Source organism: Protopterus annectens, chromosome 3.part0 (assembly GCF_019279795.1).
Source record: "Protopterus annectens isolate FY-2018-M chromosome 3.part0, PAN1.0, whole genome shotgun sequence".
Taxonomy (NCBI): domain Eukaryota; kingdom Metazoa; phylum Chordata; order Ceratodontiformes; family Protopteridae; genus Protopterus; species Protopterus annectens.
In genome coordinates this window covers 757,718,175-757,745,718 of record NC_056731.1, presented here as the reverse complement: position 1 = coordinate 757,745,718, position 27,544 = coordinate 757,718,175, and the positions used below count along the sequence as shown (strand labels likewise).

General features: G+C 41.1%; 1 protein-coding gene across 1 annotated transcript in view; it reads left to right on the top strand.

Moving 5' to 3' along the window:
• The window catches only part of SEC61G (SEC61 translocon subunit gamma), a 28,782-nt gene extending 3,829 nt beyond the window's left edge, over positions 1-24,953 (top strand). The window contains exons 2-4 of the mRNA XM_044065101.1: positions 12,872-12,971; positions 13,483-13,585; positions 24,843-24,953. Coding sequence (XP_043921036.1) covers positions 12,878-12,971; positions 13,483-13,585; positions 24,843-24,852 — 207 coding nt within the window. The 5' untranslated portion in view covers positions 12,872-12,877 and the 3' untranslated portion in view covers positions 24,853-24,953. The remainder of the gene's footprint in view (positions 1-12,871; positions 12,972-13,482; positions 13,586-24,842) is intronic.
• Positions 24,954-27,544: the final 2,591 nt, after the last annotated feature.

Genomic DNA, 27,544 nt, shown 5'->3' with positions numbered 1-27,544 from the left:
ACATGTGCTGAGGAGGGATGATGGGTATATTGGGAAAAAGATGCTAAGGATGGAGCTGCCAGGTAAGAGGAAAAGAGGAAGGCCTAAGATAAGGTTTATGGACGTGGTGAGAGAGGACATGCAGGTGGTTGGTGTGACAGAGCAAGATGCAGAGGATAGGAAGAAATGGAAAGAGATGTGGCAACCCCTATCGGGGAAAAGCCGAAAGATGATGATGAGTGCACCATTGCTTTTGGTCGTACCACATTGTCAGATTTGTTGATTTGGAGGAACTTTTCAGAGCAGTTTTGAATGCCTTTTTTTAAGGTATATCATGCCAGAATACATTTGGGTTTTGTTCTCTACTTTCCTGATAACCACACAATAGCAGGTGTCCTCAAACTTAATTTTTTGATAATTTACCATTGATGCTCCAAGGTTATATGACTTATGGCTGTTAACTAGGAAGCTTAATGAGTCAAGAAAACTAGTGGTTTAGGCAGAGGTCTTTTAAATTCATTTGTTCTCTAGACCCAAATTTGATTTCTCCAATCTCTGGTTACCATCTTAGCAAACCGAACATTCACCTCTGAATTCAGGCAGCTGTGTTGAATGGTATGACCTGGTGAGAGGGGGATGTAAATCGGATTTTAACTGTGTTTGAGATTGGCAGTCTACGATTGGCATTTAGTCAATCATTGTAGACTGCACAGAGATCTGTTTATTTATTGGCATTTGATTACCAGGAAAGTCTGACTGGGTAGATGCCCATTTTCAGCGGAGGCCCTGGGAGAAAAGTTCCAAATTATTTTAAGAACAATATTTTTACAGTCTTCAAAAATAATACGAAATATCTGTAATTTAAATAGTTATAACAAATTAAACCTAATACAAAAACATTGGTTAGTAATTGATGAAAAGTGTATAATTTAATATTTAGAGACATTTTAGACAGTTTGTAGAGAAATTAAAGGTAAGTTATTCTAATACAAATAGGAATTGCAGTGTAAGGCGAGGGAAAACAGGCTTGTGGTATATTTAGAAAGAAAATCCGGGAAGAGAATTGTATAGCAGTAAGGAAGTGAAGAAGGGATAGTAAGGAGGTATAAGGAATTAAAAGGTACTTGTTCACAATGATGACCAGCTGTACACCATGCTGTTGTGCTACAGGTCTGTTCTAAGATTTGCAGCTGCTTTAGTATAAGAGTGAAGGTAATGGATATGATCTGGTTGTACAAACGCCAGAAAGGTAAACAAACCAATGAATCCAAAAAGACATTTTATTCAAAACGGCAGTGAAAGCTTGTAAGTGCTTTCGTCCCAAGTTTAAAACAATACAGGAACTTCAGACAAGCTAAAAAGAGCCAAGACTGTATTTTAAGTAAAGCAGGGCATATTACATTCCCTCTTTGCAAACTTAAAGGGAAATCCTGCTCAAACAAAGGCTATGGTCCTGGATACCAAATGTAAAAATGTTACATATTACACAGTACATACTTAAAACTGGTAGTATGATTAAAAACATATAATATAATGAAGGCATATTATACGTTTCATAAATATGTTCATATAGCTATACTGGTGCTTCAAAGGTCATAAAGTTAAGCACTCAGAACATATGAGTTCCTATGAAAAATTCATTTCAGATTAAAAAATGTCAACATTTACCATACCCATTCAGTTCTGATTTAGTATGCTTTCACATCTCTTAAGTGTGTCATCATACTAAAATGGGCAAGAATAAAGATGAAAAATAAAATAAAACTGCACTAAATCCTCTATGTTCAGGTCAGTGGATCTAGATGTAAATGTGTATGCATGTATTCTAAGTTAATTCTAGGTTCATAAAAAAAAAAAATATATTAAAAATGTCCTGGTCAAACGAGAGAGTAGCTACTTTACTCCCCTCCTGGACACAAGTGCCCCACAATGACTGCTATAGGTTCATAGGTAGGTACTAAGCTGTCTGCCCGAAGGCATTTATAAGCCTAGCCAGAATATGTTGGCTTTCGCCACCCCCCTTAGATTAGTTCCCTGTGCCTCTGTCCAGCAGAGTTCTGGGTTGAACATGGCCTTGTATGTCGGGCAGAGATCACCTCTGAGTAGATGGTATGCAACCGAGTACAACTGGAGTTTCTTCAGTCAAGCTGCATAGGGCATCTGTTTGAGGCCAATGATCCTCTTGGTGAGGTATTTCTGTGGTCTTCCCAGCTGTTGCAGGTGTCTTGTAAGGTACATCCCAAATGGGGCATTGTACTCTGATGGGTCTGATGAGTAGAGGGGCACAATGACCTCCTCTGATCTGGATGTGAACCCTTTTGTGATTAGGTGGGCCACATAGAAGGATTTTCTAACCACTTTGGCAATGTGATTATCAAAGGAGAGATTACTATCTACTTGGGTCCCCAGACCCCTTATTACCTCTTCCATATTTATGGGACTACCACCTATGTGGTAGTTTGTGGGTACTTTGTTTTTTTCCAAAGGGGGTGACTATGCCCCTTTTTGGGCATTTAGCTTGAGGCCATGATTTTGACACCAGGTATCTGTCTCCGTGAGAATCTTTTGGAGGATGTCTGTGTCAGCCGGAGAGTCAATTATAGCGCCTAGTTTGCAGTCGTTTGCGAACCTGGTCCTCCTGTGCTTGCCTGTACCTCTGAGAAGTATATGTTGAACAGGAGGGGTGCTAGGACTGAGCCCTGGGGAACGCCACTTGTAACCAGTTTAGAGTCGGACTAGCTCCTGCAACTCTCACCATGTGGGTTCTGGCCATGAGCCTGTTGGCAACCCATCTTGTGACGTAGGGGTTTATGTTCAGCCTGGTGAGCTTGTCTATAATACCAGAATGGGGAATGGTGTCGAAGGCCTTAGCGAGGTCTAGGTAGGCTGTGTGTACCACCTTTTCCAAGTCCACCAGGTTTAGGAGGCATAATCTGCCCTTAAAGCCAAACTGGGTTTGGTCCGGTGTTTTGAGGTTCCCTATGTTTGTTAGAGATATTCTGTTCCTAATTCCACCACGAGTGTAATGATTGAACCTACCTCAGATGTAGTTGTTCAACGACAAGAGACATGATACTAGCTTGTTTAAATCTTGTTTTCTTACTACTTTTTCAGTCTACTCCATTAAGAACATCCTAGAAAAGAACTGGGAAACTGCTAACAAATGAAACTGATTTGACAACCATTTTAGGGAACAAACCCACTTGTTTTCCGTAAAGGGCGGAACATGAAATCCCTGTTAGAACACCAGGGTAAACCACATAAGGCAGGTTACATGCACAAATGTGGTTCATGTAAGTTTTTGCCCCTACATATTAGAGGGAAATAAAACCACTATAAACTGCATGAAACTAAGGATTAAGGACAAATTCAACTAATTCTGACAAGGTAGTTGTGCCCTCTGAGTTTTGCCAACGTTTTTTCATTGGCAGAACGGAGCAGAAACTAGGCGAACACCTTCGAAACATTAGCGACCATTGTGTAGTCGATGCTCTGGCAAAACACATTAATCAATACACTGACCACAAATTCAAGTTTGTTATGCTGGACACCATATCCCCCTTACTTAGAGGAGGAGCCTGGTCTTACCTGTTAGAAAAAGCCGATTTTTGGCAGATCAGGCTAGATTCCCCACACTGGCCAGGCTTTAACGACCACAGATCTATATCTAACCTTTTGAAGCTTAAGGTGTTAAATAGATAAGACATTCCTTTGTTCCCATATGTGGATTATTACTTTATAACAATTCATGTGACTGAACCTAGAATTAACTTAGAATACATGCATACACATGTTTACATCTAGATCCACTGCCCTGAACATGGAGGATTTAGTGCAGTTTATTTTATTTTTCACCTTTAGTCTTGCCAATTTTAGTATGATGACACACGTGAAAGTATACTAGTTAGAATTGAATGGGTACGGTAAATGTTGACACTTTTGAAGTGAATTTTTCATATGAACTTGTATGTTCTGAGTGCTTAACTTTATGCCATTTGAAGCACCAGTATAATTGTGTGTGTGTGTGTGTGTGCGCATAAATATTTATGAAACATTTAATATGCCTTTATTATATACTAGCAAGTGAAGTTTATACTGTGTAATATGTAACATTTTTACATTTGGGATCCAGGACCATAGCCTTTGTTTATGAGCATGATTTCCCTTTAAGTTTGCAAAGAGGAAATTATATAATATGCCTCGCTTTATTTAAATGCAGTCTTGGCTCTCTTTTTTTAGCTTGTCTGATGAAGTTCCTGTATTGTTTTAAACTTGGGACAAAAGTGCTTACAAGCTTTCACTGCTGTTTTGAATAAAACATTTGCCTGCAACTGAGATGCTACTAAAGTAGGTAGTGCTGATGCATTTGAGTGCATCTCATTTGGGGTGTGAGACTTTGATAGTTGTAGCTTGATTTGTTTTTTGGCTTTGTAAGCAAAATGTATAGAGTTTTATATATTTGGTGAGTAAAAGTCCGATTGTAATTTTATCATTTAACGGATCCTTGTTTCATCTGCCAGGATAGCTGTGGAAGCCATTAGCATATTGGATCAATTTTACTTTCTTGTGATTTTAGTCATGTCATTGACCAAAGGTGAAAAACCCCAAACTGAGCCTTGAGTAAGTTGTATATCCACTTTTTTACCAAGTAGTTGGGAATGGAGAGTGTATGCATCCCATTCCATCTTGATGACTGACCTAGGTAATTGATAAACCAGACTGGCGCTAGAAGGCCTGAGCTGGCTAGGTATTCCCCCCCCCCCCCCCCAGCTTCACATGAGACTTTAATGCTTGGAGAAGTCAAAGCAGAACTGGGGCTGTAATTTTGCCATGGCTGGGAAGATGTTGCATATATTCCATAACCTAAAATAGGCTGTGCGTGATTTGGCCTAAACCGTTGTGTGTCTGATATGGTTATCCAAGAAATGTCTTGAGTTGAGTGGCTGCATGTTTTTGTTATGGATCAGTAGGGCTAAGGAATGGTAGTTTTAATGTGGTTCACGACCCTATTATGAAATAATACAATGAGAACCTATTATCTACCTTTGCTGTTATACCAGTTATGGTGAGCAGCCACACAAACGCAAACATTCAGAGATTTATTCATCCACACACCCTTTTCCCATCTTTGCACATTGGGGCTCGGAGTGTCACTTCACCAGTGATTAAGGTTTATACTGCCAGGTGGCTACCCCTGGTGTGGTATTTCTTCCACACCACACTCTTGCATGCACATTTGCACCTGTGGCCAATTTATAGTGTCCAGTCCACCTACTGCATATCTTGGAATGTGTAGGAAAGCAGAGCACCTGGAGGAAACTCATGTGAACACAGGGAGGACATGCAGACTCCTCCCAGGAGGCATTCACGAGAATTGAACTGGGGAATCTCTTGCTGTGAGGCGACCATGCTATCCTCTGTGCCTTCCTAGTTTTCTTAACTGTTAATGTATAATTGATAATACACTATAACAATAGTATATGGAATGCTATTATATTGTATGTATAAGTGATTAACTGTTCAGAGCCCCCAGTTGTGTGTGTGACCGTCCCCCTTTAAATGGAGACTAGAGGATACTGTGTTGTTGTAGAGGGATCGCACTTCTCTTTTTGGGAAAAGCCTGTCTCACAACATTCAGGGGCAGTGACTTTGAATTTTTTTAATTCAGGAGTGCAGACCTTTGGGTCATTGGTGGGGGGGGGGGGTTCTGTTCCAGTCTTTTTTGTTTTATGCTTATCAACTTGTTTCTTGACATGCACTTTTGTAGTCTTGAGTATCTCCGTATGTTGGTTGTGGTCCTTCTATTTATAGAACCAGAACTGTGTTCATATTCTATGTAATTGACCTTTTAATAGTGGGGATTGTCTGCCAAGAGTACGTTCTGTCTGCCAAGAGTACGTTCTGTTTGTTTATCTCAACAGGATTTCAACTTAAATTGAGGAGAAGAATGTGTAGGTGGAGGGGGCATCCCTGTTTTGCTTGTGGTGCTCTGATTTTAATTGATCTTGTCCTGTGCACTCGAGTGGCTGGCTGTTCATTTTATATAGTGTCAGGATTAAAATTAAATTTTTTCATCTCTGGTTTCTGTCGAGGAGAAGTTGAGTGCTTCCTCTCACCACACACAAGGGTGGAGCGTGCATCCTCCCATTGTGGATAAAGTCAGGCAGTTCTTTGAATTTTTATTCAGTAGTAATGGTAAGTGGATACATTCCTAACCGTTTATTAACAGGAAAAGTACTTTTGATTCTATGAAACAGTGCAGAGTCCTCCTAACAGGTAATTTTATGGGCACAGTACTTTTGATTCTGTGAAACGGTGCAGTCAGTGAACAAAGCTGTTGGGTTAACTATGTGATCACTGGTAGAAGACGTAGGAGGAGGTTTATACACCATGCATACAGGACTAAGTCCAGCATGTATTACAACTACTTGGCACACAACCATTTTTAGGCTGCCAGGACCCCCCCCCATCCCATAATGTAGCAAGAGTACTAATCCTCCCTAGAGCTCATCTGCTGTGCTCTGCTTTTGGTCAAGGAAAATTTAGGCAAAGTGATGTGAGGCTGGCTTTTGTTTGAAAAGATGAAGCTCTTAAAGGAAAAAAAAACACCTTCCTATCCAGCAGCTCTTGTTGTTGCAGTGGCTGTGACGCGCCAGCACAATATTTTAGAGGCCTTGGCTTTGAGTACCAAAGGTGCTAATATCCTTTCACTTTTTATGATTCTTTTACTTCCAGGTCAGACTGGAAGGCTGGCCTTGTTGTCTCCTATGATAAGAGCTACCCCTTCCCCCTCCCATGTTTGGAAGTTTTCCGAAGCAGTGCTTAGGGCTCAAGGAAGGAGTTGTGCTGTATACCCTGCTTCCAAGAAACTGGGAGTACAGAGGAAATTTCCACCCCACCGTTTCTTAGAATGTCTTCAGAACTCCTCTCTGGCATTGCATTTGTACATGCTGATTCAGAGATTCTGGCTTTACCTTCCCTCCCTTGGACTTTATTGTGAATTAGGGACTCATGTGGTTAAGGTATTTCCCTTGCAAACACAAGGTGCAGGGTTTGATTCTCATATAGGGTCATTGGCTAGGCTTAAAATGGCCCACAAGGCAGTTAGCCTAGTACTAACCTATGAACCATGTTGTCAACACGTGTGCGTTGATGTCTACTTTCAACATGTTGATAATTACCTTTTTATGTCTGTGGGACCTGGGTTCTGTAAGCTTGACACCTAGATCTGGGGTTATTGGCATCAACCTTGTTTGCACAAACTCTTCTTCTTTTGTCATTGACAAGCCAACAGCTTCCTTGCATCTGCCCCAGTCTGTATCATTTTGACTCCTCATGCAACATTATATTTAAAGCCAAAGCAAGCTCTGCTAAGGCCTTTACCTTTTCTCCTCCTTGTAAAGCAAGTCAGGATGGTCATAGCCCTTTTCGCAGACCCTTGCTGTGATGAGCATTCGCACATTTTGATTACCTGTTCTTGGGACTTTTTCCCCTCCAAAGATGCCAAGAAAGTTTACCTGTAAGAGAAATCACTTGCGCTATCCATTTGAGTCTTTCAGTCCAGCAGTCTATGTTGGATATTGCCCCCCCTTGCCTTTTTCTTGGATTATCCAGAATTTGTGGATCCTTAAGAGCTTGTATATTAAGGCTGTGGCCACCAACCTTGTGTAAAACTGGAAGAAAGCTGTAAAATGCATGTCACAGCAATCTTTATAGGGTACTTTCTACATTGGTGGACATTTTGGAAACAAAACAACTTGGAAAGTGGCTACTATTCTGTAAATGTCAATTGTGTCCTTTTGACCCTAAGGGAGTTGGGCGGCTGACATCTCATCTCTGCAGCTGCTCTGAGGGATCCAGCACACCAAAGCCCAGTTGCCAGAGTCCTTAGTGATGGGAAAATTAGACAGGCAGTTTTGGGCATCCTCTACTTGCTTCTCTATGGAAGCTTATGGTGAATGTATGCATTATGCTTTAAGGTAAAATGTACCACACTGTGCAATATATGCTAGATGGACTATTTAGTTTGAAATTGCTGAGCCAAGTCTTCAACAGCATCTTCCGTGACCATCCTTATGATGCACACTTCTGCAACAGTAAGCTTGGCCAGAGCTGTGGGATCCAGTATGGCTATGCATGTGCATACATAGTTTTGTGGCACTTTATCAACTTGGGTTACTAACGTAATTTGAGATTCTCTTTTAAAGGGTCCTTGTGTCTTCAGGACAGATATAAAGGCACATTTGTATAATATGGAGGAGGAGAGCAACCCAGGGGTCCCCCTGGAATCCCCCCCCCCCAGACTTCCTAAATGAGGTTCACACAGAAGCTAAACTGCACAATCCCATGGCCCTTCTTGTACGTGATACATTTGAGGTGTTAGAACAGACTGACTACTAGACTGTTTATGCATCTTTTAAACATGCTTTTATACACTGCACATCTTTATATAGAGCATGTATGTAATGGGTAGCAAATGTCAACAAGCAGCATGTCATTATTAGCAAGCACAGTATTTTCTGTCTGTTGCAGTAGTCTTGTGTAGAGGCTAGAGAATGATTGTGGCTGAGCTATGCATCATTTGGTAAAGGTCTTGTGCTTTTTGTAATGTGTAGTGGTGTATAGGTCTCCTGCTGGTAATACTGTTGTGATTCTGTGCTGCTAATTTTTAATTTTTTTCTGTTGTGGTGCTTACTTTTTCTCCGTTCCTTTTTCTGTTTTCTTCCTCCGCTTGTTTTATGAATTAAGGACTGTGCTAGCCTGTCATTAGTGACTAGATCATATGTTGATGGTCACTGAGAACTGTAGCAGGTAAGTTTACATTTCTGTCTTCGCCAAGATGACTCTTGAAGACTTTGACAAATTATTTGGCTGGGAGTCCTAATTCGCAGACGTGGAAATTATCCTCCATAGATAAGGTTGATGGTGCTAAAGTTGAGAGTGCTTCTCTGATTTTAATGCTGTTTCTAGACATTAGGCAACTGTGGTTCAGGACATCGCCGAGGAGGAGTCCGGTGTGGACTGCAAATGTCCAAGATGACTGGTCACAGTACAAGGCCGACCTGTACGTCATTTCTCTTGGGATGAAAATGTTTTTTGCTCTGCAGGCTTTGTAGGACTCCCTTCTGTCAAGGTGAAGTTACCATAAACAAGTTGGTGTGGTAATTGACAAACGGGGTGTTGTGGCGGAATGATTTTTAATCCAGTATGTTGTGAAGCTGTGAGTTTGGAGGTGGGCTGTGTCTTCTTTTGATGTATTTTGGAGACCTATATTCCTGGGTAGCCTGTTTTCTGCTGGATAGGCTCGGTTGTCATATGTTTTCCGTCTACTTATCTAAGGCGCAAGCACTGCATTGCTTGGGGAAAGCCTTGCTTTGAACTTTTTGCCTCCTTGAACAGTGGTAAATGCAGCAACGCCTGCTGTCTGATTCCTCATTCTGAGGAAGTGGTCCAGAGACACTGCTGAAATAGCACCCAGGATGCTATTGCCCACTTGATTCCAATTTTCTCAAGAAGCCAAACCGGTCAAGCCCAAGCTGCTTGGCCTTAGCTTTGATAGGTAGGAGCCCTCTGTTTTGGCAGCCTCTTCCAGAGGTGCTTTTCCGACTGAAGTCCTTGGGAGGTTTTTTAGCAGAGTTCCGGACAGACCTCCACTCAGACCTTCGTGTCTTTGGTTGACTGCATGGCTACTCCAGTTTTTAATGGCCAGGAATGCCTCATACTTTCCAAGAGACTTCAGGTTCTAACCTCTCTCAGAAACCTGAACCAAACACTAGTACAAATGTATAGAAGCGCCAGGCAATTTTTTTCTGTACTTCTCAGATGTTTGAAGCAGGACTTCTCAATTCCTCCAAGTTCCATCAATTCCTCCAAGTTCCATCCTTCAGCAGTTTTGGACTTGAATCGGTGATTTTATATTTTAATCTCTAGCTTCATTAAAAATATTTAAATCATTTTCTAAAGTGCGTCATTGCAGACCACTGTTTAAGTATCTGGTACATTCATGAGATTTTTAGTTTTTTCTAGGACGCTGATCTTGCCTCCTTGTGAAGCAGCAGTTAAAGAAGAGTCTAAACTTCTTTCATGGAAACCTTTTCCTGGTGACCAGCGCGTCTGCAAGAATTCCTGAACTGCAGGGTTTGTGTAGCAATACCACCTAATCTGGCCTTCCTTAAATATGGAGTAGACATTTGCTTGAACCCTATATTTTGTGCCAGAAGTATGCACTGAATTTAATTTTGAACCAGAATGACTGTTTAAGGAAGTCTGAATCTCCATTTATCCCTTTGGCAACAGATGGTTTCTGAAGATCATTCAAGGTTACAGATGACAGTTTGAGGAAATTCTCGTTTTCAAGGCGTATGTTCTTGTCCACCAGACATGACTCCTTGATTTTCCCGTTCTCCAACATGTGCTGTATCTGGGAGTAATAGAGTTTGGGAAACGTTTTTAATCGGGGATGTTTTTGGTGCCAAAGAAAATGCCTAGAGACTGGTTATCTTTTTTTCCTAAACAATTTGTGATTGTACCCATCAGTTTTCTACTAACACTTTTTTAAAATATGCTGATCACATTCTTATACATCCAGATTTTAGGTGTTTCTTAAGGTTTTGTGTATCTGGATCACATTGTCTTCTCTGCCTTGCCCTTTGGGCTGTCCACTGCACCAAGTGCTCAGTATCTAGACACAGTTGAAGTTCATTGCAGGCTTTAGACGGCTTCCTATCTTTGCAGTGTTTTTTTTTTTTTTTTTCCCTTGAAGGCATCCGGAATTGCTTGGGTGAGAGAGCTCTTAACACAAGCTGGGATTCCAGGAAAACTTTCACCCGTCTTTGATTCCCACACAGGATTGTGTTCCTGGGGTGTATGTGAGAGCGTTTGTTCACAGGAAAAAAAATGACTTGCATCTAGTTCTGCCCACCCACCCACACACACACACACACACACACACTCAGGATTTCGGGTGTCCTAGAATCTAGGATTCTTCTTATACCCCTAGCAAGACTCCACACGAGAAAGATGCAGTGACATCTGAAGTCTTTTTGGTCTCTGCACCAGCACCAATTATCTTTTGATATCATAGTACTGATATTTGTCAAGGGAAAACAATCTGTTGGAGACAACAGATATCCCTCAGTCCAGGTTCACCCCCCGTTGCTGCAAAGCAGTCGGTTACCGCAGACTTTTTTCAAAGTCGTAATGAAAGTGCAAGGTGTGTGGGACATGAATGGCTGATAAATGTAAAAGATACTTGCTCTAATCAAGACTTTGAACTCTGAATAATCTTTGGTCTCCTGTGGTTACAGCCAATACCACAGGCAAGTGGTACATAAAGTACATCAACCAGGTCTTGCCCCCCTTTGCAAACTGTCCTTGTGATCAGGAGGAGTCTTCAAAATGTGATCCATCTGTGGAAAGTTCCTTAAGTAGTCCTCTCTTTTTGCTTCTCTGAACAATCGGCTGGCAGAATTCTGCTCAAGAAGGCCTGAAAATCTTACACCTTTTCCAATTCTTGGCCGAGAATATTCCTACATGCACCTGGAATTCCCTGATTTTTTTTCTCATTGTGTGTTTGGGATGTGGTCATGGTAATTCTAAAGACAATTGATTGCAAAAATTTGGGAATATGGTACATATCTAATGTAACAGAAGCAGCATAATGCAAATGCACCCCTGATCTACAGATTTTGTAGACTGTATATTTCCCAATACGGTGGGTGGGTGTGGGGGGTTCTTACACACTTAACCCCCATGCAGTTCTCAAGCGGAAGCACTTCATATCACAGGATTTCCAGAAAGAGTTGAGTAGTGTAAAAATTGTTGATAACATATCTCCATGATCACTGATTAGTATTATAATTGCCAGATAGGTCTACCTACTTGTATGGTATATGGTGGTAGCTGAGCATATACATATCGGTTTGTGGCTGGAGTTATTCGTCTGGATTATAGGTCCGGTGATTTATAAGTACAAGTTCTGAGGAGATGTTTGTCAAATGGGCATAGCAAATTGTCCACTGTTGCTTGGGAGTCTTTCTTGTATGTGCACATTTGCTGTTTTGTAAAGGCTTTGGCCAGTATGTAGGTTCATAAAGCAGTAATATAGGATTTGCCAGCATTTGGCTTTGTTTAGTCACCTGGGCTTTGCCCTTGTGATGAAACCACACCAACTATGAGTAAATCCTGATATACCCACACAAAGGAGTGGATTATTGCTGTTTTGCGATTTCTGGAATGTTGTATGAGAGGTAAAGGAGAAGACCATTTCTATCGTTTTTTCACTGTGTAAAAATAAAATAAATTACTTTGCAAGGGACGGTGCTAAAATATGAGAGATTTTTCTGTTTAGTTTTCCAGAACATGCCTAATTATTTTGGTGTGTCCTTGGTATAAGAGGGTTTAGAATGCTGTTAACCAGCATACTGTAGTAGAAAGTCCTGTTCGCTTGACTTATGCTCAATTAACGATGAGCATGCTGGTTGGATTGTCCAGTTTGAGTACTCGTTTTTGAATACCAATGGTCCTTTATTGTATAGTCATTATTGAGCCCACGTCTTACATTTTGGAGTTCTTCAGTTCATCTGTGAAGTTATCTTTCTGTATTGCTGTAGCATCTACGTACTCATTTGTCTGCCCAATCTTAAGCACTTCTAACCCAGTGAGGTTATTTCATTATAGAGTAGTAGTGGCTGGAGGCTTGTTTCAGTTTATTGCTGATATATTTGGAGTATAGTATTGATCTTTTCTGTTTTGTTCCCCAGTTAGTGGTTATACTATCCTCAAGTTGTTGAAAAATAATTGCATGAACCTTTGCTACTCTGAACATTGGATCATTTGTGTATATTCTCCTTTTAATTTTTTATTTGTCTCTCCTCTCCCCTGATATTGCCAGTTAACCATGGACCAGGTTATGCAGTTTGTTGAGCCCAGCCGACAGTTTGTGAAAGATTCGATCAGACTTGTGAAAAGGTGTACAAAGCCAGACAGGAAAGGTATGATGTTTATGAATTACAGAAGTGGCATGTATCATTGGCATTTTCCTCAATTTATTTTTTTTAGGCAGCCATTTGGAGAATAAATAAACATATGGCAAGTGACAAATGACCTATTAAGTAATGATGCCAGTCTAATGGTCTTTGTTAGTAGTGCTTGTAATATAAATCATGATTAGATGAAGCATCTAAGGCTTCTGCTTTGGATTAATTAGTGAAAAAGGATCCAGTTTCTGCAGTTGGGCATGTTGTACTGTTGGGTGTTTTGTTTTTTTTTGTTTCGTTTGGCATAGGTTTCCTGACCTTTAATAGTTTTGCATCACAAGTGCAATTTTGCTATGCTAATAGTGTGCAGTGGTATTTTTTTAAGTCTGTGCTGTAAGATGCAGAATGCCTAGCTGAGGAGTTACTTTGGATCCTTTGAGGGTGCAGTGTAAAGTTTTTAGTGTTTCAGTACTTTTATATGATAGTAACATTAAGAGGAAAAATGTAACCTTGTTTCTTCTTGCAGAATTTCAGAAGATTGCCATGGCAACAGCAATTGGTTTTGCCATCATGGGATTCATTGGCTTCTTTGTGAAACTTATTCACATTCCCATCAACAATATCATTGTGTAAGTAGACATTGTAGTATCATGTTGAATACTGCCCGAAAAAAAAAACTTAATATGTACTTACCTGAAAGGTGTGATGTCTATCCTGTAATTCCTAAGAATAAGGCTGCAAACGTTAGTCTCTCTGTCTAGCCAAATTTCACCAGGCCACTTATTACTGCCCCATATTGGCCTACAGCCTGTAATGCATTCTTCTCTTTGCCTGAGGGTGGTTCAGGGTAGTGCCTGTCAGTACTGATGTCTGTTCTGTACATATCTTTTAGCCCCCCACCCTGTATTGGGCTGGCCTGCTATATAGCTCGGAGTTCTGTTGCTCAGTGAAATGCCTTGCAGCTTGTTGTGCAAGACGGAGAGCTAAAGCAGTGTCAGTGGCACAACAAGTAGCACACCTTTGGTGCAGAAGGCTGAGGGTTCTATTTCTACACCAGGTAGTTGGATTTCATTCAAGAGTGTTCTTGGTGCCAAAGAAAGAAGGAAAATGCCTGGGGGGGGGGGGGCAGTTCTTAAATCAGTTTGGTAGTGCCGAAGTTCAAAATGTTTTCCAACAACTTGTTAACCCCTTCTTCCTCAATTGAAATTTGTAGTAACCTTGGGTTTTAAGAGATTCATATCAGTTTTATTCATCAGTTTTCAGATATTTTATAAGGTTTTGTGTATCTGGATCACATTATTATGAATGCTCTGCTTTACACTTTGGGCTATTCACTGTTCCAAGAATGTTCAAGTGCGTAGCTGTAGTCATAGCCCATTTTGGGAAACAGGGTATCCCCATTTTTCCATGTTTAGATGCCGTGCTTATCTTTGCAGAGTCATTTTCAAAATATTAGTAAACTTTTCTAGGGTGAAAGAGCTCCTATACAGACTGATAGAACTTTTTTTTTTTTTTTGTATATACTGTCACATAGGATTGTGTTAAGGGGGTGTCTGTCAGCTTTTCTTTCATAGTGAAACTTAGATTTATTCCAAGGGTTTTCCTTTCCGACTTTTGTAAGGGAATACCTGTGTATTCTGGGGCTCATGACTTCCCTGATTCTCATGATACCTTTTGCAAGGGTCCTCATGAGAAAGATCTGGATTCTTTGGTGTCCATACCAACATCCAGTATCTTTTCATATTCCAGTTCTGGGATTTGTGAAAAGAGAAATCACTTAGTGGAGAATTTCAGGTCTCCCTTTTTGCTTCAAATTTGTCCCAGCAGATGCCTTACACTTGCTTTGGGAACAGTGTCTGGGAGGGTGGGGGGGGGGGGGGGAAGAGACCAAAGCACACAAACATATGCTAGCTCTAATCACTGCAACAGTGATCCCAGGACATCTTGGAGTGGTTACAGGGAAACAGCAGAGTGATGTTGTACATAAACAAGCAACCAGGGAACCAGATCTTACCCCTATGCAGACTATCCCTGTTAGCATGGGATAAAGCTTTAGTGTAGTCTCGTTCTCCAGGTACCCTGCATTCTGTTGAGCAAAATTGTGTGACAGGCAAACTGAGCATGGCAAAGACAGAGCTTCAAAAATGGAAACTATATCCGAGTTGTTTTAGATTTGATCCGTCTGTGGGGAGTTTTGTCAGTTCAGAAATCAAACAAAAACAGATCTGCCTATCAGCTGGCAATATTCTGTTCCAGGATGCCATGCACGAAGGCCCTGGGGTACAGATGCCATTATTCTCTGGACATGAATGTTCCTGTATACCCGTGTATCCAGGGTACTTCTGAACATTCGGAAAGAATTCCCAAAGATTATTGTGTTGACTCTCCTTCAGGCTCAGGCAGCAGTGGTTCTCCCTTTTGGAAAGAGCCAGGGGTAATTACCACAAGCTTCCTTACAAAATTTATCTACTTGCACAAGAACAGTAGTGTTTTATTACATCCCAGTGCCAAACTACAGCTGACTGCCTGCCTGTATGATAGGGTTTTAATACCGTTTAGGCACCTGTTTTAGGATGTGCAGCAGATACTAATGGAGGCAAGAATGTCTGCTAGCAGAAAATCCATATATAAACAAATTGGAAAAGATGTTCTAGGTGTTGTAACAGAAAATAACTAGCATCCATTCAGGGCTAGTCTCTCTGTTTTGGTTCCTTTCCAGTGGCCTGTCTTACTGCTCTGTCAAGGTTCAGGTGACCGCCATTTTTGCATGTCTGCACATGGATTCCCCTGTTTTGGTACATTCTCATTTTGAAAATGTTTTTGAAAGAGATGCTACATGAGGCCACCAAGAGAACCTTTAACTCCTCCTTAGGATCTTAATTTTGTGTTAAAGAAGCTAGCACTTGCTCTGTTTTGAACTAGCTCATCTGGCTTGAGGTTCCTAATATGGAAGTCAGTTTTACTGATTGTGCTGACCTCTGCAGGTAAAATGAATTGCAGGCTGATATGGCAGGGTCAAACTTCTCTTTTCCCCACTGAGAGGTTTTTTTTGAGATTGTACAGTTGTGTAAAATCTTACCATAACAGTAGATGTCCTTCACTGTTGCAGTATTCTTGAAAGAAGGGGTGCCCTGTCTGGCCATTTGAAAAGCTTGAAATGGATCTTGTTTGTGCCTTTTGTCCTATTTATGCTCCTTGCACAGAACATAAGGCATAAAAAAAGGATGTAGCAGTGATCGTTCTGACATCTACTGTTATGGTCATGTATGCACAACTTGTACCACTTTTCTCTGCCTTCTCTGGTGGAGAAGTCTCTGTTGTGGAGACAAGCAGATAATTCTTGGGCCAGTCTGATTTGGATATTTTTGTTTCCTGTGGCTCATCCTTTGGCTTCCCCAGTTTTAGTAGTTGCCAGAATTTTTTTCAGTTACTACTGTTACTTGAGAATTTCATTGGATATACAGTTTCTGCAGATGCTCAGCATTCTCACTGCTGCATTGGGCCTTGGACTGTGTGGGTTGTGTCTTGCCCAAAACCTTATAAACAGTTGTCCAGTAAGTTCTGGTGCTGCCCCACTGCTGATTGGTCAGGCTTGAGGAAAGAAAATTAGCAGTTTTGGAAAGTATTTTCTTGCCACATCGTGAGGAAGCATCTGAGAATCTTCAGAAGAGTGGCAGCTGGCTATTCGGCTCCTTTTTAGCAGACTAGTCCCTGTTGGAGACCTTCCACAGAAAAACCCAGTATTTCTTAATCCGTGTCTGTCTTGTTTCCTGTCTGGGATCACTGATTTTTAGGTGGCTTATTTGATTTGCAGATGTACTGCTTTGCAAACCTTTTTATAAAAGTAAGTATAGGGCACTGTTTTCATTTTGGGCATGTAGTGCTTGTGTTCACAGTGTGACGATTTACCAGTCATTTATTTATCTCCAAATAATTTTACTTCTAAAAGTTTTCTCACTGGTTTTAAGTGTACTGCTTGTGCATTACCCACTAAAGCAAAGTCCACAAAACCACAGTAAGTGTATAAGTATGCTGCTTCTGTAAATATTTGACAAGTTCCCTTCAACTAACTCATTCCAGCAATCCAAGCCACATCTGATGCGTCTTCATTTACAATATGGTTCCTTACCATAGTCCTGCTGCTGTGACTTCTGCAGTTCCAGAAGGAAAAACAGCTTGCCTGAGAGCCCTTACTGACTGTGGAGGATCAGTCTGCAACTCGGCCGATAGTGGGTGATTCTGCAGTGGTCCTCTTATTCCTCCGACCACTCGCATAATTCTCAACAACTTCTAGTGTAGTCTACCACAAACCAGGGATCAGCCACATCCTTTCTGGCTGTTCCATTGCCCTTACTATGGATGTTGGAGAACCATCCTTAATGCGACATAAAGTTTCACTGGGGATGCTACTGGATACATCTGGGGAAGAGACTCTTGAAGCAGTTTCTTCATCTAGATTAGATTGTTTCCAAATAAATAGTTTGAGAAAAAACATTCAGTTTGAAGACAGTGTCTTATAAGTAAAAAAATTTTTTTTTTTTGTATGTAACAATTTCATTGTCAAGGTAATCAGTACTGGTACACAGCTTCAGTAACTGCAGGTCAGTCGAAATAGTCCGGAGGATGATTGGTCAGACGAGTCTGATATTAAGGCTTCGTCTTTACAGATTCTGATGTCCAAAGCTCTGATACAGAGAAGACTGGTCTTCACAACTTCCTTTCTTTTCTTAAACTATTTCCAGGCAACTTCCTGTTTCAGGATGAATGAGGTTTTTATGGGAATTAATGGGCCATCTCAACTGTATTGAGATTTATTCCTTCATCCACCAACAATGGTAATCATCTAGAGCCAATGTTAGCACTGCTTGTTGGCTAGATTTTTATAATATGTTAAGTGCATTTGTGTTTTGCACACATTCCTCTTACTCCTCCTAATGCCAGCTGTGGAGGAGAATGCATTATGCTGCCTGTAACAATCCTGATTCACAATAGTCAATCCTCCTTTATGCAGATAGATGGATGGTGTCATCAAGCCTTCACCTGTAGATATTGAGGGAAAGATTTTTGGGGACAGGTTTGGTAGTGGAATGTTTGTTCTTCCACTTTGGCATGTAGAATCAACCAGCCCCATATTTGGAATTTCATGCCTATCTTAATCCATTATTATTTTTTACTTGTCTCTAGTATCTAAACATGCCTTAAATATGTATGATTGTGCCGATACTGAATCTAGGACCTCTGTTGCTACTGTTTGAAGATGTATGCCTGGGTACAAAATCAGAAGCTTTCTGCTGAAATAAAGGTTGTTTTCAAGTCAGCCTTGGAGGGGAAAAAAAGGTTTTATTTGGCCCATCTGCTACTCGGGTCCACAAACAGTTTGATGAAAGAGGGAAATTAGGGAGTTTCAAGATTTTTCAGGCTCCACTCTTCAAGTCTCAAGATCCATTTTCACACCTAAGAAACAAATAGAGATGGCAGGAGGGAAAAATTAACAAAACTGGAACCTTTCCAATTAAGGGACCGCATACAACCTCAGGATGGCTATGCTAACGTGCCTCTCCCTTTTCACCTACCTCAATCTCTCAAAACCGGTCCCAGCAACTGGCTCAGTTTACCCTTTGACAACAGCTTGACGATTCATTGGTGTTAAATGGTTCAAGAGGGATGCAGTTGGTGTTGTGGTGGTTTTTTTTTTTTGTTTAGGCAGGTTCCTCTCCATCCTCGGAATCTTAACAGAATTTCTTCCTGTGGTGGTGGTGGTGGTTCTTTGCTTACAGTAGGGGTACTAGAACCAGTGCCTTTTATTCACAAGGTGAAGGCTTCTATTCCAGAATGCTACACAACTGCAAGTAGTCTTGGAGAACATTTTTAAATCGTTCCCTCTCTTTCAGTATGAGTAAGTTCTAGTGTTAAACTGTGTTGACCATTCCAGAGTCTGTTACCTAATCTTCCTCAGTGAAGCTTAATGGTAACACAGGAGACCTCTGAACTTCTAGGTGTGGGTCACACATTCGGTTCTTTGCATTGCCCTTTGGGTTATCTGCTGCTACAGGCTTATTTAGAAGGCTTCTAGCTGCTGTCCTAGCATATAGCAGACTGAATGGCACTCGTAGTTTTTTCCTTATTTGGATGACTTTTTTTTTTTTTTTTTTTTTTTTTTTTTTTTTACAGTGTCTTCTCCCAGATATCAAGAGCCCTTGACGAGCGTTTCAACTCTGACTAATGTGGGATTCCAGATTGTCTTTCAGAAATCTTCTGTCACACTGGATTGTCTTTCTGGATCTACTCATACAAGACCAGTTATCTGGCTGATTTCTGATTCCTTCTAGGCACCTCTTTTTTGAGTATGTGAAATGGGTACTAAAGGAGGCAAGAAATCCTGGTACTAGAAAAACCTGTTACTAGAAAAACTTGTCTTTATGTGGAAGAATTTTTTTAGTTGTGGTCCTGCGGCACCATCTGGGATTGTACTACTGGTGCACTAATTTGTGAGTTACTAGACTCTGACCTTCATTCTCCGTTGTCAAGGGACACCTTGCAGCCACTTCATAATGTCTGCCCATGGAGTCTTCTTGAGTGTTTCACCTGAGATCACTTTGCAAATAGGTTAACTTTTTCCAAAGCTTAAGATTCCAGAAATATTCATCATTGTCTTATCTGAACCTGCACATCGGGCATATTTAAGCATCATTGCATGGAAAGTGGTTTCTCTGTTTGCTCTGATATTTGCAAGAACAAATCCGTCATTCCTGCCTGAGGTTGTTAACTGTTGCTTTGAATCAAGCCATCAGTCTCCTCCTAGTGGTCTATCCTAACCCTGAGAACGATGGATAAAGGATTCTATATACTCTGGATATACATAGGCAGCTCAGGTACAACCTTGACAGAACAAAGTCCTTTCTAGCAAAGCCAACCAGCTATTTATTTCTTATGTTGGGGCTAAGCAAGGACAATCCATGTCAAACGGACTATTCCCAGTTGGGTGTCTTCAGCCACTGTGTCTTGTTGAACCCCTGCGATAGACTAGTTCCAGGCAGTATTAAAGTACACTATCTAAGGGCCCTGTCTTTGGCATATTGAAAGGGATGGACTCTAGGAGCTTCCTGGGAACAGCTACATGGTCCTCTGTATGTATTTTTACAGGGAATTACATACTGGATTATTTTGTCCTGATCAAGACTAGTTTTGCTGGGACCATTCTCTAGGGCCTCCTTGATCCACAGCCTTTCTCCTGTGTGGACATGCTTGGGTAATCAACCAATATAGCCAGATTGAAGTATTTGTAAAAGTGTCAGTCAGGACTCCTTTGGATCACTGCAACAAACTTTTCTAAAGGTTTTAAGGGGGTTTCTGAAAGGTGATCCACCCAAGGAAAAAAGTGGAAGAAAGACATGACTGGGAGAATGGAGAAGAAAGAGGTGCTTGTTGGAGCCAGATACTTTATCAGGAAAAAAAATTGTCTCCAGCCAAAATTCTTGAGTCTTGACCCCTTCTCCCAAGTCAGGTCTTTCACCCTTGTTTACCAGTCGTCCTCACCAGACCTCTCTGACAAGAATCTTCGGGCCTGATTCTTCCTTCTGTGAGGAAGATGATACCAGGAAGCTTCTTAACGGCAGTGGTTGTCAAGGTGTCCGAGCTGCTTCAGCCATTCCTTCTATTCCCCCAGAGCTTAGCTCTAGCTCAATCTTTGGGCCTGATTGACTCTGACTGTTCTGAGGAGAACAGGAATTTTCTCATCGGCAGTGGTTGTCAAGGTGTCGGACTTCCCAGCTTGCGTCATTCACCTCCTCCTGTTCCTCCAGGTCTCTCCAGATTTCAACTTAAATGGGACATGATTGCAGTCTTTGTCAAGGCCCAGCTTCTGTTCAGTGTAGTCCTGTTCCTTCTGTGCCTGGGGAGGTGGCAGAACAGACCCAAGTCCCCATTACTTTTCCTACCCTGGGTCTGTTTTTCGCATCAGGCGTATTGGAACTGGTAGGAGAACCCCTGCAGATGTCTTGGTCACCTTTGAATTTACCCTTTTTGGTGGTGGTGCCTCCACTAGGCCTGGTAAGATTGGCACTGATGTCTACTCCATTGCTTATGGGGTTGTAGTCTGTCTAACGGTTTGGCCTTCAGGCTTTTTGGTGTTTGAAGCCTGTTCCAAACGCTTGGGAACTGGGATTCCTGCCTATACAGTCATTGCCAGAGGTGTCTGCCCAAAGCACACAGCTGGGTCATTCTGTGTCGAAGATATACTTTGATCTGTCAGGACCTGGGACCTATTTCACTAGCTCCACCCCTGTACACAGTTGTTAGTCTTTTTAGACCAATCATCCCTCTTGCCTTGACGAAACTTAGGACCAGAAAGGCCAAGGGAACATATTCCTTCTCAAGGTAACAATGACTTCTCACACAGCCTCTGAAGAAAGCGTACACAAGAGGGACTGCACAGACTCTCTAGCGTCCCCCTCCCCAGGCATGGATCTCTACCAAGGGGAAGCTGTTATACCCCCCCCCCCAACAGAACCCAGATTTGATGAGATCTTAGAGATGGTGTGTCCAGAGGAGTTTGTGGTCATTGACTACCGCCTCCCTAGGAGAAGGAAATCCTACAGGAAGTATATTGGTCCTTGCCACAGCAGTTTGGGTGCTCCACCCTAATAAGTTAATTGACATGGTTTGTATCAAGGCTTAGAGGCAGACCAGTGTAGTTGAGCCCATACCTAGGAAGCACAGTGCTGCAGATCTCCAAAATTAAGCCATATTGGAGTAAGGGGCCACAGTAGATGGTCTCCACAAGGTACCCAGGCTGTCCCTCACCCAAATACTCTAGAATGATGGCTAAGCTAGGAACGCATGTCTATGCATCCAGTACATTTTTCCTCCTTCAGGGAGATCAGTTACTTGGTGCATATGATGTAAGACCTTAGAAACACTGAGACAGTTGGCCACCAAAGGTGTTCTTAAACAGTTGGGAGAGACTGTTGGCAACTATAAATTTGATTTCATTGCTCTCCATGCATCCCCTTCACAATGCAGAGTTTAAGGCAGCTTGTTCTGAAGCCACAGCCATTGCTATGAGATGTCAGGCCTGGTTGCAATTGATTGGCTTTACAGAACAGTGACCCCTTTGACTCTCCTTGTTTAGTCAGAAACTAAAGGCAAGCTGCAGTAGTGTGAGGGGGCAACATGCTCACTGCTGTGCTGTGGTAAAATTATTTGCTCCTCCAATGGTGACTTTCAAAGAGAGCTAAGAATGTTTGGTTTTGAAAAGTTACAGCAACATTTTGACAGGAGTTCTGAGTTAAAGGGGACATCTGTAATGGCCACTGCCCTAGAAGCTGAGGTGGACAGCATAAACAAGTATTCTTTGGTCCCTTTACCAAGACTGAGCAGTATGAACATTGCTTGACTGTATTACTCTGGATGTATTCAGAGGATGTCTGGCCTTCTGCACCCACTTGTGTGACAGGCCATCGTGCAGGACAGTTGGTCAGGGAGATTATATTTGGAGGTTGTAACATTTTTCAGTTTCAAATGGAGCCAGACCAAGTCTTACCCTCATTAGGGTGTCGGTTGGGCATTGCTTGTCTAACTCTAAAAATAGACATTTTTCTGATGTACCATCCATAATCTACACCAAGTAAGATTTGTGCCCAATCTGAAATCAGATGCCACCATAATCCAAACTATTTCACGTGCCAGAGTCCGCATGAGAATACTTCAGTAGACTCCTAAAACTGCAACATTGTCAAAGACACTCTGGTGTCGAGTAATGTGTGAAACTCCTGTCTTGGCAAATCTACAAAACCTTACTGAAATGAAGTCAGTTTCTCTGCCCCTACCAGTAGCTACTCTAACCATGAATGTCTGCATTTTGAGCTTGGGTGGACATTACTTTAAATAAGATGGTCCAAAGAGGTGGGTAGTGTCAGCGACCCAGTTGCACTTGTCTTGGAGATGAGAGTGGTCTTCCTAGCACTACAGGCATTTCAAAACATCCACCCCAAGGTGTAGTATTGTCACTCTTGACAATGGCAGTTGTGTGGTAAATTAACAAGCATAGCAGATCCGCAATCCTACCTTTATCTAAGAAGCTATGAGGGTTTGGAAATGGATCACATTTTCATGTCACTTTCTGAACACACATCCAAGTGACCTGCAGCATTGTTGTGGACCACAAAAATCTGGAGGCCTGGAGCGTATTGCTTTTTTTTTTTTTTTTTTGTTTTGGGAAAGTTTTGTGATGTGAATAGTTGCTACATGATTTTCCATACCCCACATCACCTGATATTTTGTTGCACTACAGTCTAGTTTTTAAGTGCAGTTTTGGACTTTGTAGTGTGTGTGTGTGTGTGTGTGTGTGTAGAATTGAATTTGCATTCATTGTTTTACTGAATTTTTTTTTTTTTTATTTTTTTTATTTTTAGAAGTGTGTAGTAGTATTTGGTTATCTTGGGTCAGGTTTAACTTTATCTACCTTGCAGTAGTTGCATATAGAAGTTTTTCTTGGGTTAAGTTTTCAAAATGTTTTTGGGGTATTAAATCTGTCTTTTTGCATGATGTTTTATCTGTGAAAATAATGGTATATGTTAAACATTTCCCATTGTAATTGGCTCCTTTTAAGAACTGTTTCACATGGGTTTCCTCTTTTATTAATTGTCATTTATGTGCCTCAAGTTTGATTTTAGGTGAGGGATGCTGTGTGCATTGCTAGGGTATGTTTTTTATTGCTTTCTTTCCTGTTATGGTAAATGGGGAAGAATTTGCCTTTTTATGTTTTAGTTTGTGTTTTGGTTAGGCTTGGTGATTTGGGGTTTTTTATATGTTTTTGTGCGTGTTTTATATTGTTTGACTTTTTTTTTTGTTTTACTACATTTTGTCCTGTTTGTAGCCTAGGGGAAGTAGAATCATCTTGTTTGGATAATGGTAATAAATCCGTTATGTATACACGGACGTGCTTTACTTTACCCCCTTATTGTTCATTCAGGGTGAGGAGTTGTAGCCTAGGGGAAGTAGAATCATCTTGTTTGGATAATGGTAGTAAATCTGTTATGTATACACGGACGTGCTTTACTTTACCCCCTTATTGTTCATCCAGGGTGAGGAGTTGCATGTGGAATGTGTGTGTGAATGTATAGACATGTTAATATTAATACACATTCAGAAATGCAGTGAGTTGTATATTAAACTGAACACTTGTAATTTTTCTTCATTGATAAACATCTTTTAGGGCTACCTGATTACATTTTATAGTGTAAATCCCCAGCATTGTTCTAAACGAGTTTATCCAGCATTGTTCTAAAGGCGTTTATCCATTGTCTTCCTTCCAGTTATACTGTCTTCTGTGTTGAGCTTCCATACATTTTTTTAGGTATAATAGCAAACCAGCTTACCAGTTAAAATTTGCAGTGACACAAAGGTGAATTGGCAGCTCTTCAAGCCTGAGAGTATGTTCCGACTGGTATCCAATCCGGTCTCTATCTCCCTTGAGACTGTCGAGAAGAACAAATGTATGTTAGAAAAATGAATGTGAATTTTTATTTGCACTGAAAGTTTAGGGTAGGATCGCACACACACTTGGTTTTAAAATGGGTTTGCATGTGTTTCCTCTCAACTGTCATTGCTTTCAGTGCCATGGCTGTTTGCCTCCCATTGATCTATATGAGCAGCAGAGCCTGTCCCTCCTGTATTTGTGGATTCACGTGTGTGTTCATTTAATAAAATTTACATGTATGTATTTCCTGTTATCCCATGCGTATGTCACATTTGCCTACTTTGTGCAAATTCAAGCTGTGGTTTTGGGATTTTGTTTTAAAATTTATATTAGAGCTTAAGTTTGAAAGTGGTGGCGGTTGATTTTCTTTTTATACCTAACATAACTGTTTTAACTCTTTCTTACAGTGGTGGTTGAAGACTCGTCTGATCTACTTGCCTACAGAACTTTGTGACAGGAGATATCTTAAATTTTTCACTGTATTTTTGTATGACCGAATAAAGTGACATTAATTCTGATCCGGTGTCTTAAATTTGGTTATTTAAGTCCGTGTTTGACCTTTAAAAATATAAGCTGGCATGATATTCTCTTAGAAATTTGAACACATTTGTTTTTATCTGTACAGCTTGATTACTTGTAGCACTGTTTTAAATGTTGAAGTACTGCTCTTGCAAGTCTCTCTCCACCATTTTTTATCTATTACATGTTGTTCCTGTCTGGTCAGAACATATTCACATTTTACATTAATGTGCACATAATGATCCTGTTACCTTGTTTTTGTATATATTTATTAATGTATGTTTAGGTATGTATTTATTTGGTAGTCTTTAACATTATTGCTAGTCAGCAGCTTACAAGTTGTAGCATTGAACGCTCTACCACCTGGCAGCTCCTGGAACAATTCCAGAGAGTTTCTTTAGAGAAATACCTTCAACAGCACAGACCTGCAGTAATTGTCATCAGTACTTGCAATAAAGAAACAGGATGTTGGAAGGAGCGACTGGCTTAGTCTGCGTTTTTGTGATTTGGATCCTACTTAACCAACAGCTTATTTCTGTCTGCCACATTCTTGAACTTCTTCACTTTGTGTCCTTTGAAAAAAATTGTTCTGATTGTCTGCCATTATTTTTTGTGGAAAAAGGTACTTTGCATTTCAAGTTATCCTCATTTTGTTTTCACTGAATATCATTTTGTTGAAATGTTTTTGAAAGAAAAATTCTGCCTTTAGATTCTGATTCACATCTATGGCCCTCAAGGCAGTTTCTCTGCTTTGCAGAACTGTGCATGTTATTTCTGGCTTCTGGTTGGGATCTTGCAGTCTTCTTTTGACCCGCTTTATCCTTTTGATTTCTCTGCAGAGTTGAGGTCTTTAGAATTGCATATTGTATTCTCAGTTTGTCTCCTTGTGAACATTTTGTAGATGTGGTGGTGGCTGATCTTCTTCTGTGGTACCTTTTATGCATCTCAAAACACCTACCAACCTTTTTGCTGTTTTCTCATGTTGGCCTTGTGTTCTTCCTGGGAGTGGTTTGCAGTCCCTCCCCAAACTTTTATATAAACCTAAGGAAGTATAAATACCATTTTCTGATCACCTTTTCTCTGTCCTGCTACAGGTGAATCTCATCAAACTGCACTGTGACTAAATTACATTTTCTGGATTTCAACAATTTGTCTTCAGCCAGCTCAAGTAACCTTGGCCCTTTCCATTTTTGATGTTCTTCATGTTTCACTGTTGCAGTCATTACATTTGGGTAATCTGCTGGCAGGGTTGCCCTCAGTCGGCCTGATTAACAAAGTCTTGGGTCCTGCGTCGGTTGCTGTCCCTTCTTCCATGACGGCAGGTCGTCAGGGGTATAAAACATGCAGCCAGCGCCATTACGTCAGTCTTTCTTGCCGCACGGTGCCCGAAGCAGAAGCAATTCGTAAGTGCCGGTCGGCCAATTCCTGAAATTTTTGTTTTCGAGTTTCACAAACCAAAGTCTTCAACTAAAAAGCTAAGTACCCTGTTGTGGAAGCTTTTTCTTGCTCCTTACCGATGTCAGTAAAAGTTAGTAATTGCATTACTTGTGGGAAGCAAATACCTCAAGGATTTTCATTTGTACTGTATTCCTTGCCTAGGCTCTGACCACAACGTACCTTGCTGTCAGTTTTGTGCTAAATTTAATCAACCCACTATTAAACGTCAGTATATTTTTGCTTTGTAATATTTTGGTTTGCGCTTTAATTGTCCAGAAATGTCGGTTAGCAGTCAGACTACCGGAATACCTAAAAAAAACGCAAAGAAAGACAGGCAGTCTAGGTCCAGCCCCTGATGCCCGCTACTTCTGATTCGCAGGCCTCTACTGAGACCCATTTATGGAACCTGCAGATGTCTCTACCTTATATGGGTCCGGAGCCGCTGTGCAGGCACAGACTTCTGAGGGTGTTTTCAGGCCTACAGATTTGTATATTAGACAGACGCCATCTTCAAAACTAAGGCCAAAATCTGTCTAAAAAACCGCCTCCTGGGCCACATGTGCAGGCCCCTATGCCCAAAAAACAAATTATCAAAATGGCTAAAGATTTAATTATTCTGATCAGGGGTAGCCAACCCCCCCCCCCCCGCCTTTCTAAGAGGCCTAGGCAAGACACTGATTATGAATCATCTGAACAGGATTCTATTTCTTCTGACTCCTCTAATGAACAGGATTTGTCTATACCTACTTATGAGCACTCTGCAGAAGATTCCATTCCTTCTGCTTCTCCCCCTGAGGATTTTTCTTTTGGGGAAACTACATACTTTAAGGGAACATTTTCCACTAGGAAAGTCAGGACTTCTCTGAATCTAAAAAGAGACTTGGGGATTTTCTTCTTTCTCAGCATAGGCCTTTGGCTATGCCTTCTATTGTAGACATTGTTGATTTTTTTTTAGAATTTGGTATGGCTTTTGATTCTTTGCCTCCGGCTCCTTGTAAGCCAGACAGATACTACAGGGTTCCTGACTCCCACAAATTCCTTTTCAAAAATCCTATTTCAGATCCTGAAACCATTTCTCAGGGTCCCAAGGGCATTAAGGCCTCTACTGCATCCTACCCCTTCTGATAGAGATTCCAGGGCGCTGGTTAGAAGG